This window comes from Ostrinia nubilalis, chromosome 17 (genome assembly GCF_963855985.1).
Source record: "Ostrinia nubilalis chromosome 17, ilOstNubi1.1, whole genome shotgun sequence".
NCBI lineage: Eukaryota > Metazoa > Arthropoda > Insecta > Lepidoptera > Crambidae > Ostrinia > Ostrinia nubilalis.
The window spans coordinates 4,970,203-4,986,436 of record NC_087104.1 but is presented as its reverse complement, the minus strand read 5'-3'; the positions used below and the strand labels follow the sequence as shown (position 1 = coordinate 4,986,436).

At 43.2% G+C, this 16,234-nt stretch overlaps 2 protein-coding genes and 1 long non-coding RNA gene across 3 annotated transcripts; 2 read left to right on the top strand and 1 right to left on the bottom strand.

The window, feature by feature from the left end:
* Positions 1–790: 790 nt before the first annotated feature.
* LOC135079662 (neuropeptide-like protein 32) lies at positions 791–3,234 on the top strand. Its single transcript, XM_063974280.1, has 3 exons — positions 791–815; positions 1,443–1,564; positions 2,644–3,234. Exons 1-3 carry the CDS (start codon positions 806–808, stop codon positions 2,947–2,949), a joined length of 438 nt encoding a protein of 145 aa, XP_063830350.1. The 5' UTR covers positions 791–805; the 3' UTR covers positions 2,950–3,234.
* Positions 3,235–9,154: 5,920 nt separating this feature from the next.
* LOC135079661 (uncharacterized) lies at positions 9,155–15,244 on the top strand. Its single transcript, XM_063974279.1, has 5 exons — positions 9,155–9,327; positions 10,144–10,427; positions 14,352–14,387; positions 14,561–14,687; positions 15,069–15,244. The coding sequence occupies exons 1-5, from the start codon at positions 9,189–9,191 to the stop codon at positions 15,212–15,214; spliced, it is 732 nt and encodes a 243-aa protein (XP_063830349.1). The 5' UTR covers positions 9,155–9,188; the 3' UTR covers positions 15,215–15,244.
* A 442-nt stretch (positions 15,245–15,686) lies between these two features.
* LOC135079778 (uncharacterized) lies at positions 15,687–16,005 on the bottom strand. The gene is made up of 2 exons (XR_010258898.1): positions 15,972–16,005; positions 15,687–15,870 (listed from the first exon to the last, which is right to left on the bottom strand). It is a non-coding gene; the product is annotated as an uncharacterized LOC135079778 (long non-coding RNA).
* Between the last annotated feature and the right edge of the window lie 229 nt (positions 16,006–16,234).

The following is a 16,234-nucleotide window of genomic DNA, read 5'->3' as shown; positions in this document are numbered from 1 at the left end:
AATATACGCACGATGCAGTCCCCTCCCTGGAACTAGACTTAACATGCTCCCGCATGTCTATAATATTTGCTCAATGTTGATTTAGTCGATTTTCTCCTGATGGGAACATGTAAGACAAAAATAAAATTTCCAATATTACAGACCTTCTAGAGCAGATGCCTCGAAAACTATACAATTTATAGAAAAACTTGTTTATCTCACCTATAGCAAATTGAATAAGCTTTTTTTCGTCCATAGTAGTCATGTCACTAGGACGCATAGTTTCCGAGGATTAAGCGAAAAACCGAAAAGTGGCACCTTTAAACCCCCCTCTCCCCGCCGGCTCAAGGGCTAAAGGCGGGGACTTTTGCTATGTTCACCTCCTAACTAGTCTAAATAAATTCCCGAAGTCAAAAATTGTGTTCCATGGATTTCCATCTATAATGCTTTATTGACTGGACTATGCTTTTAGTACACATTGGAACTAAATGTGAACTCTTAAATGGAGTAAAATGCTACTTGGGTAAAGACGGATCGAATCATCATCATCATTTCAGCCATAGGCCACGTACCGGAAAACGCAGCGTGGACCGACGACATCATAAAGGTAGCAGGAAGGCGCTGGATGCAGGTCGCTACCAACCGGTCAATATGGAAATCATTAGAGGAGGCCTATTTTCAGTTGTGGACATCCTGTAGCTGAAATGATGATGATGATGACTTGGTACCTCAATATATGACACTTGGGACAAGAAGACGGATCGAATGACCTCTTAAAATCGATCATGCCCTTTATTCAACAGGAGAGATTAGGATCGGTCATTAGATGGTCATTGGTGAGTCACTAATAAACGGACATGATGACACATAATATCTTGACAATCTTACTCTTATACTTCGTTAAAGTCAGGTAAACAATATTTGTAAGTACAGTCAATAGCAAAATTATGTAGTTCCATGTTGCCGAGATAATAAATAATCATCACTAATAAAACGCAGCGTGGGTTGTCCACTTATAAAATAAAATAAGGTTGCAGAAAACCGCTGAATGCAGGTCGCATCCGATCGGCAAATAGGGTTATAAATAAAACACCAAGTTTGAACCTATTCTAATAATTACTGTTTTTTTAAGAAAAAGAAAATGTTCAAAATTAAAGTTGTTTTGAAGCTGACTGTACCAGGAGCCCATAAAATAAGACAATAAAAATTACCTACTAAGAAGCTAGAAAAGGCATGAGTAAGTTAATTTATGTTGTTATACCTACTTCTATACAAAATAGCTACGAGTATAACAGCTACTGGGCGTTGACATTTTTAAGTCTACGCACACGAACTGAAAGAGGTTGTTAACCTTTCAAAAGTTCTTTCGCTAGGGCAAGTTCTTCAGGGAAGAACCTAGAAATGGGTTTTAAGTACTAGACCAATCTGCCAGGTATGTGGATGCATTAAGACACATTTTGTAGAGCGTCGTCACACATCGACACAAGTTTGCGCCCTGCAGTCTGTTGGTACCCGTGTGTATAAATACTTGCATTGTATGGGCCACCACCATCAGTACTCCGCAGAAATTGGAACAATGAAGACTGTAAGTACGACACATTTAAATTATTTACTTAACCTGGGTTGCACCATCTTACTTTAACTTTAACATACGTCAAGTCTGCCAAACTCCATACAAAAAACACCGTTTATGGTTATAGTCACGGTTAAAATAAAGTGGTGCAACTCAGCCTTAGGATTTAAAAACCATTTTGTGACATTGGCCCCCTTTTGTAATTTGCAGAGATTTTTTTAATTCCAAAAATCTGAATATTTTTGAATACTTAGAAAAGTATATTATAAGGCTCTAGTTTTTTTAAAACCTGTTTGTGGGGGCAGTAAATATTGGCATTAAAGGTGATAAAGTGAACACACAAAATTAAATAGAGCACGTACTACAAACTTTTAAAGCTTTCGGAAAACTTTATAGACTTTTTCAGCGCTTATGATTGTGTATTTGGTTAAATGATCCCTAGCACGAAAGGGTTAGAAAGCACAGTGAGAGCGTTAATTTGAAAATATTGTGCAATTCCATTTATTAGTCATCATTTATTTACATTTAGATGAAAACTAATATTTGATCGGCTAAGTAAATAGGTACTTAATAGCTAAGTTACGCTAAAATACGAAGAAAGTCTTCCGAATGGCTTAAAACTTGTGTTAAACAATCTTCTTCCATTAGTATCTAAAATATTCAGTAGGTAAATACACTAACTACTTACGTAATGCTTTTTTTGTGATGACAAGCATTATTTATTCACTTATTAAGAAGTATGACTGGCAATGACGCCAGCCAGAGTTTGATTAACCTGGAATATTCATTGATGATTTAGAGCTAGCTGAGTTAAGCCTGGTTTGAAGATGCGAGCAAAAAGTCTCAAGAAATTATTTATTTAGGACCGCCAATTAACAAGGCAGCTACAAACACAAGGAAAAGGCTTCGAACATACATTTGTCAGTACTGGGTGTTATTTTAATGTCAGGCTGCTGCAGCAAGCAAAAAAAGTATTTAGGGCGTATGCACACCGCATTTTTCAGGCGATCGAGCGTGTCACGCAATTGGAAGGCACCTGAAAAAACGTAGCATGCATAAGCCCTTTCTCAACTTCACTTGTTATTTCCCAGATCTTCTCCCTTGGTTTGCTGATGTGCATCGCGCTGGCGTACGCGTCGGCCCTCCCAGCACCCGAGGGTGATGCCACAGACACTGCTGACCTGACCGCTCCTACTGAAAATGAGGAGCTCACGCCTGAGGAGTCCCGCTGGGGTTACGGGGGCTGGGGCAGAGGCTACGGCGGTTGGGGTAGAGGCTACGGAGGGGGTTGGGGACACGGAGGGGGATGGGGGCACGGTGGGGGGTGGGGACGAGGCTACGGAGGAGGATGGGGGTACGGCGGCGGATGGGGACGCGGATGGGGCTGGGGACGTTAAATATGATTAGTCTACCACAAATTCCCTATTTAATTTCTAACTTTATGTCTATAAGAATTAAAAATTATTGCTGATTATTTGTGGTACGGTCAGTGACGTCCAAACCAAGTACCTTTTTAAGCTTGTGAAATAGAAAACGGTTTAGATTGGTACTTGGTCAATATACGAAACAATAGTGATGTGTTAAGCTACTCCGAAAAATACTTAAATTGGATTAAAGTGTAAAATGTGATTCTTTTGTTTTATACGTAGTAAAATAAAACAATTAAAATATTTGTACAATAACTTTTGTATTATTTTTCATAAAAACGATTCAGTATACAATCAACGGTTGGTTTTATTAACACTGAATCTTTTTTTTTTTTTATTTGAACTCATAATCGTTTTATGACTTCAAATTCTTTATTCCTATGTAGTGTGCGTATGCCCTTATTTCAGAATACTTAAGCACATAATAAAAAACCCTTTTAAACTTAGATGTTACTTGTACTTATGAATGAAATAGTTACATAATGGCATTTTAATTTCAGCAAATAATCAAAACTCGCCCACTATTACTTATTCTGTGCCCATACCTATCCCCAGTTAGTTCCTATCTAGAACTTTCAATGAAGTAAAGGTGTCCTTCTGGTCAAATCTATACTAATACTTATTATAAATGCGAAAGTAACTCTGTCTGTCTGTCTGTCTTTCACACCTAAACCACTGAACTGATTTTGATGAAATTTGGCATAGATACCTATAGTTCGAGTCCCGGGAAAGGACATAGGATAGTTTTATCCCGGTTTTTGAAACAGGGACACGCGTGATAAAGTTTTTCTGTGACAGACAAAATTCCACGCGGACAAAGCCGCGGGCGGAAAGCTAATGTGAAATAATTGACTTTATTTTTTAAAACATTAAGCACATGGTGGTGGTCTTGCTTACTATGACCATAATAATAGGAAGTTAATCACATCAGTTACATCCTACACCAAGTACCAATAAGTGCAACCGGTTGGGAATCCCAATAAATAATTACTATAAACAACTTTACGAAGTGTTAATGTAAAGTCTTAATAATAACATCAGAGTTTATTCATATGAGCACATTAATCATTATTACCTATATTGAATAATGTGTGTACCTATGATCTGAGGTGTGTACCTATCATTAATAGTTTACAAGGATTTTATTGATTACTGTTGCAACATCATAGAATTTATGACTGTTTAAGCTATTCTCTGCACAATACATATAGGTAGAAGTAGGTATAACCTATTTGTTTGTAAGAGACCGTTTTTAACAAAGAAGATCACCTAAATTGCGTACTTAGTACCTACCTACCTATCTAAAGTAGTTTACTAACTATTATAGATCACTGAAAAATTCAATTATTTTCTAACAACTTTTCAAACCGTCAGCGGTTGCATTTTCGTCATATTAGAATTGTTAGCGACGTCAACCGAGAAAATACGCTAACTTATTAATTAGAATCGATTAGCAACATTAACAGTCAGAAAATGTTGTAAAATAAATCAATTAGAGTCGATTAGGTATAAATAACATTCCATCTCTTTCTCACATTATCTCTCATCTCGCTTGCACATCAAATACTCTTCCACACACTTCTGGAATATTCGAGAGAAAAAGAAACGGGACGGCAACATCGGACCTCTCGCTTCGAACATTCCAGAACTATGGTCCAGAACATGAGAGACAGAGACAGGAATATCGGGAGAGAAAGGGATGGATATAGCCCGGGGCCCTATAAATACGGAGCGAGGCGCTCCGGGAGTTAAGTTTATTTGATGTGATGTTGTGTTCAGTTCAGAGAACAAGTGCTCCAAGCAACAAGTGATCTGAAGAAGCAAGAACTGAGAAAAGGAAGCGAATAATAAACGCGAGAAGTCTCAGCAAGTGAAATAGTGGTTTTATTCCTGCAAGTAGCACCTACTACGCCTGACATAGTAAGGGCAAGCTCTCAACGGCAGTCATCATCGTCCGGTCAGCGCTCTCGAACACACACAAACGCATACAGTCCACTGCAGATCACCACATTTTCCTGGTCCTTCGAGCCGGATCACCACATTTTCCTGGTCCTTCGAGCCGGATCACCACATTTTCCTGGTCCTTCGAGTAGCCGGATTACGGGAATAGCGAAGATGCCTGTCACCAGGTCGGAGAAGCTACGAGGTGCCGCCGCCGCGGCTAGCGCCGCCGCCGCAGGGAGAATTACGTCGCCGCCGGTTCATGGAGGAAGTACTCCGATGGAAACCACGGATACTTCATCAACGCTGACCCCGTATCCCGCCGGGGGCGCGTCCTCACCACGCATCGCCAGGGACCACGTCGCGCCGGCTGTTAGCACCCGGGTTATGGGAGAGCCCGGCGTGCATTTGGGAAGAGGGGAACCAGCACCGCACTCCTACACAGAGGAGATAACCGCCGACGTCACGAAGCCACACGAAGCACTAAGGGCCCGTATCGCGGAAGCAGAGAAGAGACGTGCCGCCGCCGCCGCAGCAGCCGCCGCCGCCGCCTCCACGCCCACCGCGGCCAATGTTGCCGCCGCCTCCGTCGCCGCCGCCAACGCCGCCGCCGCGACTCCCGCGACTACGGTGACCACCGTGCCGACTGTTGAAGGACAGTACGCGCCACCCACGCTGCAAGTGCATGAACAAACGCCGCGACTGTCACGAGTGAATCAAGACACGCGCTCCGTCCGCTCATCAAGAAGAAGGGCAGAATTAGAGGCCAAATTAAGAGTGGCCCGCCAGGAACTGGAAGTTGCCAAAGCGGAATTGGAGTTGGCCCAATTGGATTCCGACGTGGAAGAGGATCCAGAAGAAGTGCAATACAGGCAAATGCAGATCGAAGATTGGTCGAACCACTCGAGCATCATCGCCGAGAGGGTACCGCCGAAACCACAGCCGCTACCGCCGTCGCCAACCGCCGCGCCGCTGCCGCCGCCACCGCATGTTCTACCGCCGCTGCCGCAAGTGTTGCCGCCACCGCCGCCGCAAGTGTTGCCTCCGTTGCCGCCGCTACCGCTGCCGCAGCCGCAAGTGTTGCCGCCGCCGCAGCCGCAAGTGTTGCCGCCACCGCCGCCGCAAGTGTTGCCTCCGTTGCCGCCGCTACCGCTGCCGCAGCCGCAAGTGTTGCCGCCGCCGCAGCCGCAAGTGTTGCCGCCACCGCCGCCGCAAGTGTTGCCTCCGTTGCCGCCGCTACCGCTGCCGCAGCCGCAAGTGTTGCCGCCGCCGCAGCCGCAAGTGTTGCCGCCGCCGCCGCCGCAAGTGTTGCCGCCGCCGCAGCCACTACCTTCGGAAGGGAGGACCGATATTCAAGAATTGGCTATGGCCATCACCAAGCTGTCACAGAGGGCAGAAGGTGGCCTCACAATGCAACTGGTCGACCTCCCAAGTTTCAACGGCGCATGTGAAGAATGGCTCGCGTTCAGAAGGTCGTATGAAGACACCGCGCGCTCCTTCACGCCGGCACAGAATTTGGCGCGACTACGAAGGTGTCTCCAAGGGCACGCAAGGGAGGCAGTCAAGAGCCTCCTGTTCACCGCCGAGGATCCGGAAGAGCTGATGAAGAGCCTGGAGGTCCGGTTCGGCAGACCTGGAGCAATAGCCCTGGCGGAGTTGAAGAAGATGGAAAGGCTGCCAAGGGTCAACGAGTCATCAGGGGAGATCTGCATGTTTGCCAGCCGAGTCCGCAATGCCGTAGCCACTATCAGGGCACTCGGCAAAATGGAATATTTGTGTGCACCAGGGGCCGTGGAGTGTCTTATTGAGAAGATGCCGCCGACAATGAAGTCTCGGTGGCTGATGTACCAACGTGAGCGCCGGGCAGAGGGAAAACCAGCGCTCGATCTCATGTACGACTTCATGGAAGTTGAAGCAGATATTAACAGTGATTACGCTCCCCCAGAAGTGTCCTGGGACCAGAAGAGGAACACGTTCAAGAGGCCGATCCACCACGTCCCACAAGCGGAGGAATACTACGAAGATCAGAATACCGACGAGAAGAAGTGCCCAGAATGCCGAGAAGATCACTGGCTGTACGAGTGCAAGAGGTTCAGGGAATCCAGTGTAGACGGGAAATGGGAAATGGCAAAGAAGGCAAGAATGTGTTTCAAATGCCTGCGCTTCAAGCACGCTAGGAACACATGCCGGGCACAGCCGTGCAAGAAGTGCATGAGGTGGCATCACACCAGTCTTCACTCGGAGAAGTCCGCAGCAACGAAGACTCAAGAGAAGCCCGCTGAAGGAGTTGTGTCGTCAGTGCACGCCACAAGCTGCAGAAGGACCTACATCAAAATGACGCCGGTAAACCTCTACGGGCCCAAGGGGACAGCAAGAGTGCTCGCGCTCCTGGACGAGGGGTCCACCGTCACGCTGCTGGACTCATCAGTGGCGAAGAAGATTGGGGCGCAAGGGAAGCCGGAAGCTATCACCATCGAGATGGTCGGGGGGAACGGAATGGTGAAGAGCAACTCCCAGAGGATCAACATGAAGATCAAGGGGGTCCATTGTAGAAATAAACTCAACATAGAAGCGAGAACTATCGACAACTTGAAGCTGACGAAGCAAGGTGTCGAAGAAGGAATGCTTCAGAACTGGAAACACCTGAAGAAAATTAAGAAGAAGCTGGTCTACGACAAAGAAGTACCTAGACTTCTGATTGGGCAAGACAATTGGGGGCTGATAGTCACACGGAGACTACGCAGAGGGAAGGCCTCCGAACCAGTTGCCTCTTTGACCAGCCTTGGATGGGTTCTGCATGGATGCAACACTGGAAGAAGTGATCCAGTGAAGTTAGTGCACCACAGCAGATTAGTGGAAGATGGAACGGAAGCCTTGGTTCACCAACACTTCGAGAAAGAGGACATCGGAGTGGAACCACGTCGGCCATGCAACGACGCCGACAAACGGGCTCGCAATGTCCTGAAGAAGACCAGCAGAGGGCATCAGGCACATCAGCGTCTCATCAAGAGGAAGTTGGAAAAAGATCCAGCGTTGAAGACTTTGAAGAAAGATCGCTTCGAGATGAAGGATGAATACACCGGAGAGGAGAAGAATTCTCAAGTTGTTGCCACATTAAAGGTAACACCAGAAGTCACTCCGGACCCGAAGAGATTCTCCGATTGGACTCAACTGCTACCTCATCGGGAAGGCAAACTGGAGGACAACGCAGCGCTTCTGGCAAAGATGGCTAAAAGAGTACCTGCCAACTTTGATGCCAAGGAAGATAGCCGGACGGGAGACAGAAGACCCTTAAGTCGGCAACGTCGCCTTGAGATTCGACGCAACGCCACCAAGAAACTCTTGGCCACGAAGGAGAGTACAGCGGGTATACCCTGGTCCGGACGGAAGAGTACGAGTCCTCGACGTGCGAACACCCGGAGGAGTGCTACGGCGACCGAAGCGACGAGTGGCAGTTCTGGTTCCTACCAAGACGTCGCATCCAGAAGAGGGAGTGCTTCGCACTGCGGGGGAGATTGTTAGCGACGTCAACCGAGAAAATACGCTAACTTATTAATTAGAATCGATTAGCAACATTAACAGTCAGAAAATGTTGTAAAATAAATCAATTAGAGTCGATTAGGTATAAATAACATTCCATCTCTTTCTCACATTATCTCTCATCTCGCTTGCACATCAAATACTCTTCCACACACTTCTGGAATATTCGAGAGAAAAAGAAACGGGACGGCAACATCGGACCTCTCGCTTCGAACATTCCAGAACTATGGTCCAGAACATGAGAGACAGAGACAGGAATATCGGGAGAGAAAGGGATGGATATAGCCCGGGGCCCTATAAATACGGAGCGAGGCGCTCCGGGAGTTAAGTTTATTTGATGTGATGTTGTGTTCAGTTCAGAGAACAAGTGCTCCAAGCAACAAGTGATCTGAAGAAGCAAGAACTGAGAAAAGGAAGCGAATAATAAACGCGAGAAGTCTCAGCAAGTGAAATAGTGGTTTTATTCCTGCAAGTAGCACCTACTACGCCTGACATAGTAAGGGCAAGCTCTCAACGGCAGTCATCATCGTCCGGTCAGCGCTCTCGAACACACACAAACGCATACAGTCCACTGCAATCCACCACAAGAATCGTTATACCTTTGGGATTGCATCCAATGCATACCACAACCTTGCTGTCCATCATCTGTCACCCGTAATATGATAGTTTCCTGTGCAAATGCCATTTATATAGGCTGGTGGGAACATAAACTCTTCGGTCAGTGCGACATGTGCATTGCTGTGGTCATACTGTCGCTGGTGCCAGCATTGGTCCGATGCTCAGGCGAGGGCAACATCAAACTTCTGGAGGAGGATGTAGCGACGGCTATGAAAGCGTGCGCTGTGCCTGGTGATGTTGCCAACGATGGTAAGTGAGAGTTTATATGTTGTAGGATCCAATCTCAAGCCAGTAGGATAGAGGGTAATGTTTCGTGGTTAATATAATGTCCCTACGGCGTTGGGCGTGCACCGCTGTCTTGGGATACCTACTACTAGGGCGTTAGCAAAATCATGACATAGGTGTCAACATCTTACGATTTGTAATTTGATTTGACAGCGAATAGCGTCGTCGCTTTAGGAAAGGTAAACACTTTCTTTAATTTGTAAAAGATGCAATTTTTCAACAAAAATATATTATTCTAATGCGCTGTGAACTATACGAGAAAATAACACCGTGTTTGGGATGGTTCACCTTCACCTTAGCCTAAAAGTACCTACTAGGTATGACCGCTAGGTCGTTACTTACTCGTTTTATCCTCAAACCGCAGAATGTGAGGTCTTTGACTTGGATAAAAAAATAGATAAGTACCCTTTGTTTATAACGACGAATGAGGATACTCTACTTCGTAGGTGTGTTAGAATAAAACAACGCAATCGGCATACTTAATGGGTAAGTTTTTTACTGGCATTAGAGAGAAACTAAGTTCACTGCGTTCGTTGTGGTTGTGGTGTCGACAGGTGAGTCACCACCTGAGGTGCAAGAGCTCTTAGGAATACCTTAAAAAATTGCCATATTGACGATGGGAATCGTACTTTATGGAACTTACAACAGAAACCCGTTAGAACATAGACACAACCAAATTCCAAACAGCCTAACTAATACAACATGTCGTCACACAAACAGTTTATCTACCTACTAATACCTACCTACATATTTAGTTAGAACTATTTTATTCTTCAGCAGCTAACCAGCGTCAGCGCAGATCCGAAGACTACCCACGAATAGACAACGGCAGCAATGGACAGAACCTGTATGCTCATGAAAGACGAAACATAACAGATCTAAGAGACCAAATGTACGTTTTGAATGCTACCGACTATGACTACGGGGGGTACGGTGCAGGTAGTGAGGGCGAAAAGTTCCTTTCGACGTTGCCCAGACCAGCAGGAAGGGACTATAACAGCAGCTACAATGAAAACAGGACGAAACGCAGCGAACCTCTATTGAACAAACCGGATACTGATCAAGTAAGCCTAACCGCAGACTACAAACTTTTTGTAGAGCCATAGTTGGGTCAGGCTGTTAATCAGTATCAGTATGGATGGACATTATATGAAAGTGCGCACATTGGTACTTATCGGCCGATTCTTCATACAAATTAGAATCGGGCACAACTATCGGCCGACTAAAACTCTGAAGTCTGCGGGGAGTCTAATGCCCGATTTCCAGTGGCGGATTTACCAATAGTCCAAGTAGGCCGGTGCCTAGGACGGCAGATTTAGAGGGGCGGCAAATTAAGATATATTTTTACAGGAAAAAAAATTATAATTATACGTATACACAATCCATATATAAATAAATGATTAATAAACGCACTGTAATATATACTTAATTACTTTCATGAATTTTAAAATAAATTCCAATTGCGTTTCAATAAAAATAAAATAAAAAACTCGTAACACAGGATCTTCGGAGCCTAGCAGGAGCACCATCTCTCCACAACTTCATGTATGTATATTGTTTTACAGGGTGGCCTAGAAGAAAATTCACTTTTGAAAATTCAAGGAAACGAAAACTGTACATTTTTGTACTATTGCAATTTAAAGGAGTGCAATTTATTTTAAAATTTACTATCTTTTATAAATTTTATCGTACATGTGATTCCCTTGACGTTTACAACATTCGGTCAACATACATCAAAATTTTGGAAAACTTTCGTTAGAGTTACCTCAAAATGGATTCAGGATGGATGAATGCTGCAGAGTTTTTGGATTATAGAGAGTATACTCTGCTCATAAGGTAACCCCACAAAAAGAAGTCTGCTGGAATGAGATTAGCGCTTCTTAGAGGCAGTGAGATTTCACCACTGCTTAATTGGTTTGTTGCATTGAAAGGATGATTAATTTTTGAGAGCGCTTTACTATTATTATATGAAAAGCTTTTTGATTTCAAAGTTGCAAGATTCGCAAGGTTATGACCGGAGCACTTGGTTTCATCAAGATGGGGCTACGTGTCACACTTCAACTGAGAGCATTTAGATCAGTATTTCCCACAGTGGGCGATAACGCCCCCTTGTGGGCGCTGCAGGCTTAAAGGGGGGCGGTAAGAGACCCAGAAAAAAAATCGGGACGTTGTGTAGAGGCTTGGGAGGCGTCATCTACTAGGAGGACTCTTAGGCCTCAGCCTCGAGTTTAGCGGGCAGCGGCGCGGGAGCGGCGGCGGCGCGGGAGCGGCAGAATCTTATGCGTAAAATCAAATAGACCGGTTCTCGAAAACAGCGGCGCGGGAGCGGGCAACGAGCGGGCAGCGGCGCGGGAGCGGGCAGCGCACTCCTTCTTTTACCCACAATAAATCGAGCGTTAGGAATAAATTTGAATCGAAATAAAATTGTCGCCGTTGTTCAGACATTTCGTTTGCGAATAAAAACAAATATCTCGACAACACAACTCCGAACACATCACTTCGCCGCTATGTGGCTAAAGCGCCGCGCGAGCTGCCCGCTTGTTTCGAGAACGGGTCTGCGTTGCCCGCCCCGCTTCCGCGCCGCCGCCGCTCCCGCGCCGCCGCCGCTCCCGCGCCGCTTCCCGCTAAATTCGAGGCTGAGGCCTTAGACACCGACTGAGCACTCGACACTCGACTACAAATGGGGGCGCTAAAAAGAATTTATTCTCAAAGTGGGCAGTAGACAAAATAAGTTTGGGAACCGCTGATTTAGATGGTAAGAGACATCCCACAAAAAATAATTTCAGGCAGGGGTGACTTCTCCTGGCCACCAGGAAGCCCTGATCTCACTCAAGAAAATTATTTTTTGTGGTGTTATATTAAGAATAGAGTATACTTTTATAATCCAACTAGCTGAGCCCGCGACTTCGTTCCGCTCAGTTCTTTGTTGCTCTATTCCGCTTGCCGCTAGGTGTCACAATGTCTTGTAATGTGTACATAATTATAGAGTAACATACCCGAGTTATTTTAAATAGACTTTATATTTTACTCTGACATAATTATTATCTACATAAACAACTGAAATTATTAAGTGATACTAAAATAAGAACTTTATATCAATAACTTCATTACCTTCCTTTCGATAGTTTTATTGTGCCGATTGAAAAACAAAAAAAAATATTGACAAAATGTAATTTTACAAATAAAATATAGGTACAGTTTTGAATAAGTTTTAAAATTGTCCATGCAGTTTGTTTTGTGTTACTCTATAAATCTTATGTTAGATTTTCAAAGAAAGATGCTGATGCTCAACACGGTGCCTTGTTCGTTAGCTATGTTTCGTTAGGATTAATGTTTGATTGAGCGTGGCCTGGTGCTTAAGGTGTCAGAAACAATACATCCCGCCATCGCAGCTGATCCATCCGCTGTATCCATGGGCCCTGCAGCACTGGTCCTTCTCGGCGTCGTTGCGGCTGCAGACCTGGTCGCAGGGCTCGACGCGGACGTCGGCCTCCGTCACTAACATCAAGGCGAAGGCGACGAGCAACAGCATCAGGGCGGTCTTCATGGCGGCCATTTTGTATATTTTGAAGTCAGGAGCAACGATTCCACAGAGATGAAGAGTCGATGTGTAAAGTCTTCGGATGAATCTCTGCTATTTATACAAGCTTTTAAGCGCTGGAAAATGGTCTGATATGACATTTGTGTTTGGGTTATTACACCAATTTTGTTTTTATTATTGCCTTCCTGTTTTTTGTCGGAAGGTTATCGGGACGTTATGTTTGTTATCGACACTTGACATTACAGGTGTCCAATGATAAACAGATACAAGTGTTGGGTTATTGTGAGGCTATCATTATTTTTCTACTAACTAGATATTAGTTGAATGCAGGTATAGGTAATATTACATTTTTAGCATCCCGTTGCAGCGTTATCTTGGAGATCATTAGTTATTACTAGCGGCCGCCTGCGACTTCGTACGCGTGGATCCCGTTTTACCCCCTTCATCTATCTTACGCGGTTTAGATTTTTTCATACAAATGTTTTTTCCCGCTAACTCCCGTTCCTGTGAGAATTTTGCAATATCCTGTTGTAACTAAGCTTTAAGTTTACTAAGGTACCTGCATGCCAAATTTCAAGCGTCTAATTTAAGCGGTTTAGATTTTTCATACAAAAGGATTTTCCCGCTAATTCCCGTTCCCGTGGGAATTCCTAAGTATACTATAACCTGCCCAGGAGCTAACGAACCTAAAGCTACCTAAGTAAATCAAAATTCAACAAAAAAAATCGTAGGTATCTAAAAAGACTAAAAAAGTAGGTGGGTCTGCTATTATAAAAGGGTAATATTGCCATAATTATGGCCATTAAATAATGGTTTGTTTTCTTTTTTTCCCAAAAAATTATGAGATCATACCTAAATACGAGATCATGTGATTTCAAAAAATAAAAGTCACGAACAATAAATAAACATTATCAGCAGATCCGTTTGTATTTTGGAAATCTATAGGTATGGACAACCAAAATCCGGTAATGACTACTACCTACCAGTGTTGGTCATCCCTCTTATTATTTTTTTATTATATTATAAAACCCAAAGCTAATGATATAGATTTCAGCTACTTAGGTAGGAAACTAAGTAACTTCACGTCGTAAGTTAAATACTTTGTTGTACTGCTTTGTATTTACCTACCATATTTACTTACCTACCGGTGAAAGCTTCTATTTGTGTCCGTAAATAATTTTCCAAATCTGGACATTTATACGACTTTCCAGCAGGGTGGGTCTTCTTTATCTTTTAGGCACCCGCGGCACCTTGACCATATTACCTAATAAGGCCTACCTACTGCTGTTCACAGCCTCTGCAGCATCCTTCACTGGATGTTCTACTACTGTGACACAGTCTAAATAATTTACTTACCTACTTACTGCGTAATAAGACAAGCAACTGTGTCCTTTATTTAATTTTGCTTTGGAAAAACCGCTGATCGCAAAAATATTTTTATTTACAGTGTCTGAGCCAATGCATATTTGCTAATCTGCAAGTGGTAAGTTATTAGCCTAAACCTACATTTGCTAAGTTCTAATCAATATGTTTTCAAATTATGTAAAAACGCGTATGTTGTAAATTACTGGGATGTGTAGAAGTGATTTTTAAAAGCCTACTTGAAAAAATTCAATGAGTGAGTTTTTTACTAATTAACAAGTATGGTGGTAACAGGTGGATTCTAGGGGAATCCCGCGGGAGGCAGAATTGTGGAATAAGGTCCAGTCGTCAGTGACGTCGCAGCAGTCGCGGGCAGCTCTACGGGACCAGATAAGGGCTTGTTTCCAGGAGCTACAGTCGGGTAAGCAACAGTGCCATATTAAGACTAAAGTAGGTACTTGATGCCCAAAGCAATCCACACCTGATCTACCTCCAAGACGTATGTCCTAACTAAGCAATTGCTTAGTTAGTGGGTTAAATCCGGCACTGGTAAGCAAGATATAAAATAATAATAAAAAATCCTCCCTACTTTATGTCTCTAAAGACCACTCAACTCACGTGTCGGAATACAAACGTGTTACCAAAGACTAAGTGGTGGTACCCATGAGACCTAGTTAGTAGGTCTACTAAATGAATATTGATTATGTAGTGTTTATTAATACTAAGTCCTACTTAATCTGCGAAAAAAGTTTGATCTTTTTTTTAGTAAGTAATAAGTTTTTCAACTGGTTTGCTCTTACAGAGGCCGAAGACAACGGTTGTTCGTACTCCAACAAACTGGAACGGTGTCTGATGCTACGCTTTTCCGATCGCCTGAAGTCAGACGCCAGCAAGACTCAATCGAGCAACCAGAAAACAACAAACTCAAATGGGAAAAACTGGACTTAACTTGAATCACATTCAAACAAATGACATGAGTTACAATGGATGCTAATACCTACTGTTAATTACTGACGAAACATTATTTATATTAAAAAATAGCTTTATAGAGTTTGTATGTATGTTACTAGCGTTTACGATGCAAATCAGAATAAAGTCTGAACGTAAAATTGCCTTTAATTTATCGGTAGGATTTGTCTAACCGTACTTTTGCTACTAAGACGTAGGCAATAGTGAGACACGTATCTATTGTATTGGCTCTGTAGCCCTTCAAGCCCAGCTTAAAGCCCATCGAATCAAGACACAAAAGAAATCATTAATAACCGCGGTCTCATGCGACCACCTACGGTTTTACAAGATATCTTAGGACTTGGGAAAATATCTCATTGAATCAAATTTACAAGGAATAGGTATCCTATGTAGTTATCAAATACCTTAGATTTAAATTATTGGAGCTGTAGGCATAATATTTAGTACCTAGTTCCAAGAAATTAAAATGTTTATTTACCAACAAATTCTAGTAACGTAACTCACAAGTACAAAATTACTGGATAGCCAGGATATGAGAAAGGTTGTGGATGATACACCAAGGGGCGCTCCAAACTTGCATTTTTTAATTCATGAGGATACAACTGCTTAGGCAAAGGAATTGGAGACTTGGCTACCTGAAAATTGAGATATTTCAGCCACCTCTGTTAGAATTTGAATAATAAAGAGAAATAAAATAGGTATTTTACCTACACAATCACAAACGAAAAACACTAACCAAATGTAAAAAATCATGTTATCTGTCAATCAACTTTATGTTGTGTGTGCAACTTTTACTGCCAATAAAATTGAGATTGAATACATAGCATAGCAATTAAGTATTCAAAATCAAATTTCCTAGCTTACATTTCATTGCTGCCTTGCCTTTATCATTGACATAGGAATAAATTTCCTACTATAAAAACATAATTGCTATAAAATTGTTAAAAATATTTTTGATTTAGTTTTGATGTTGCAATTTTATTAGTGTACAATGAAATA

Coding starts and splice junctions, on each gene's coding strand:
- LOC135079662 (XM_063974280.1), top strand. Junction 1,565..2,643: donor AAATTGGAACAATGAAGACT/GTAAGTACGACA, acceptor GTTATTTCCCAG/ATCTTCTCCCTTGGTTTGCT.
- LOC135079661 (XM_063974279.1), top strand. CDS start 9,189: ATGTGCATTGCTGTGGTCATACTGTCGCTGGTGCCAGCATTGGTCCGA. Junction 10,428..14,351: donor ACAAACCGGATACTGATCAA/GTAAGCCTAACC, acceptor TTTTATTTACAG/TGTCTGAGCCAATGCATATT. Junction 14,388..14,560: donor TATTTGCTAATCTGCAAGTG/GTAAGTTATTAG, acceptor TGGTGGTAACAG/GTGGATTCTAGGGGAATCCC.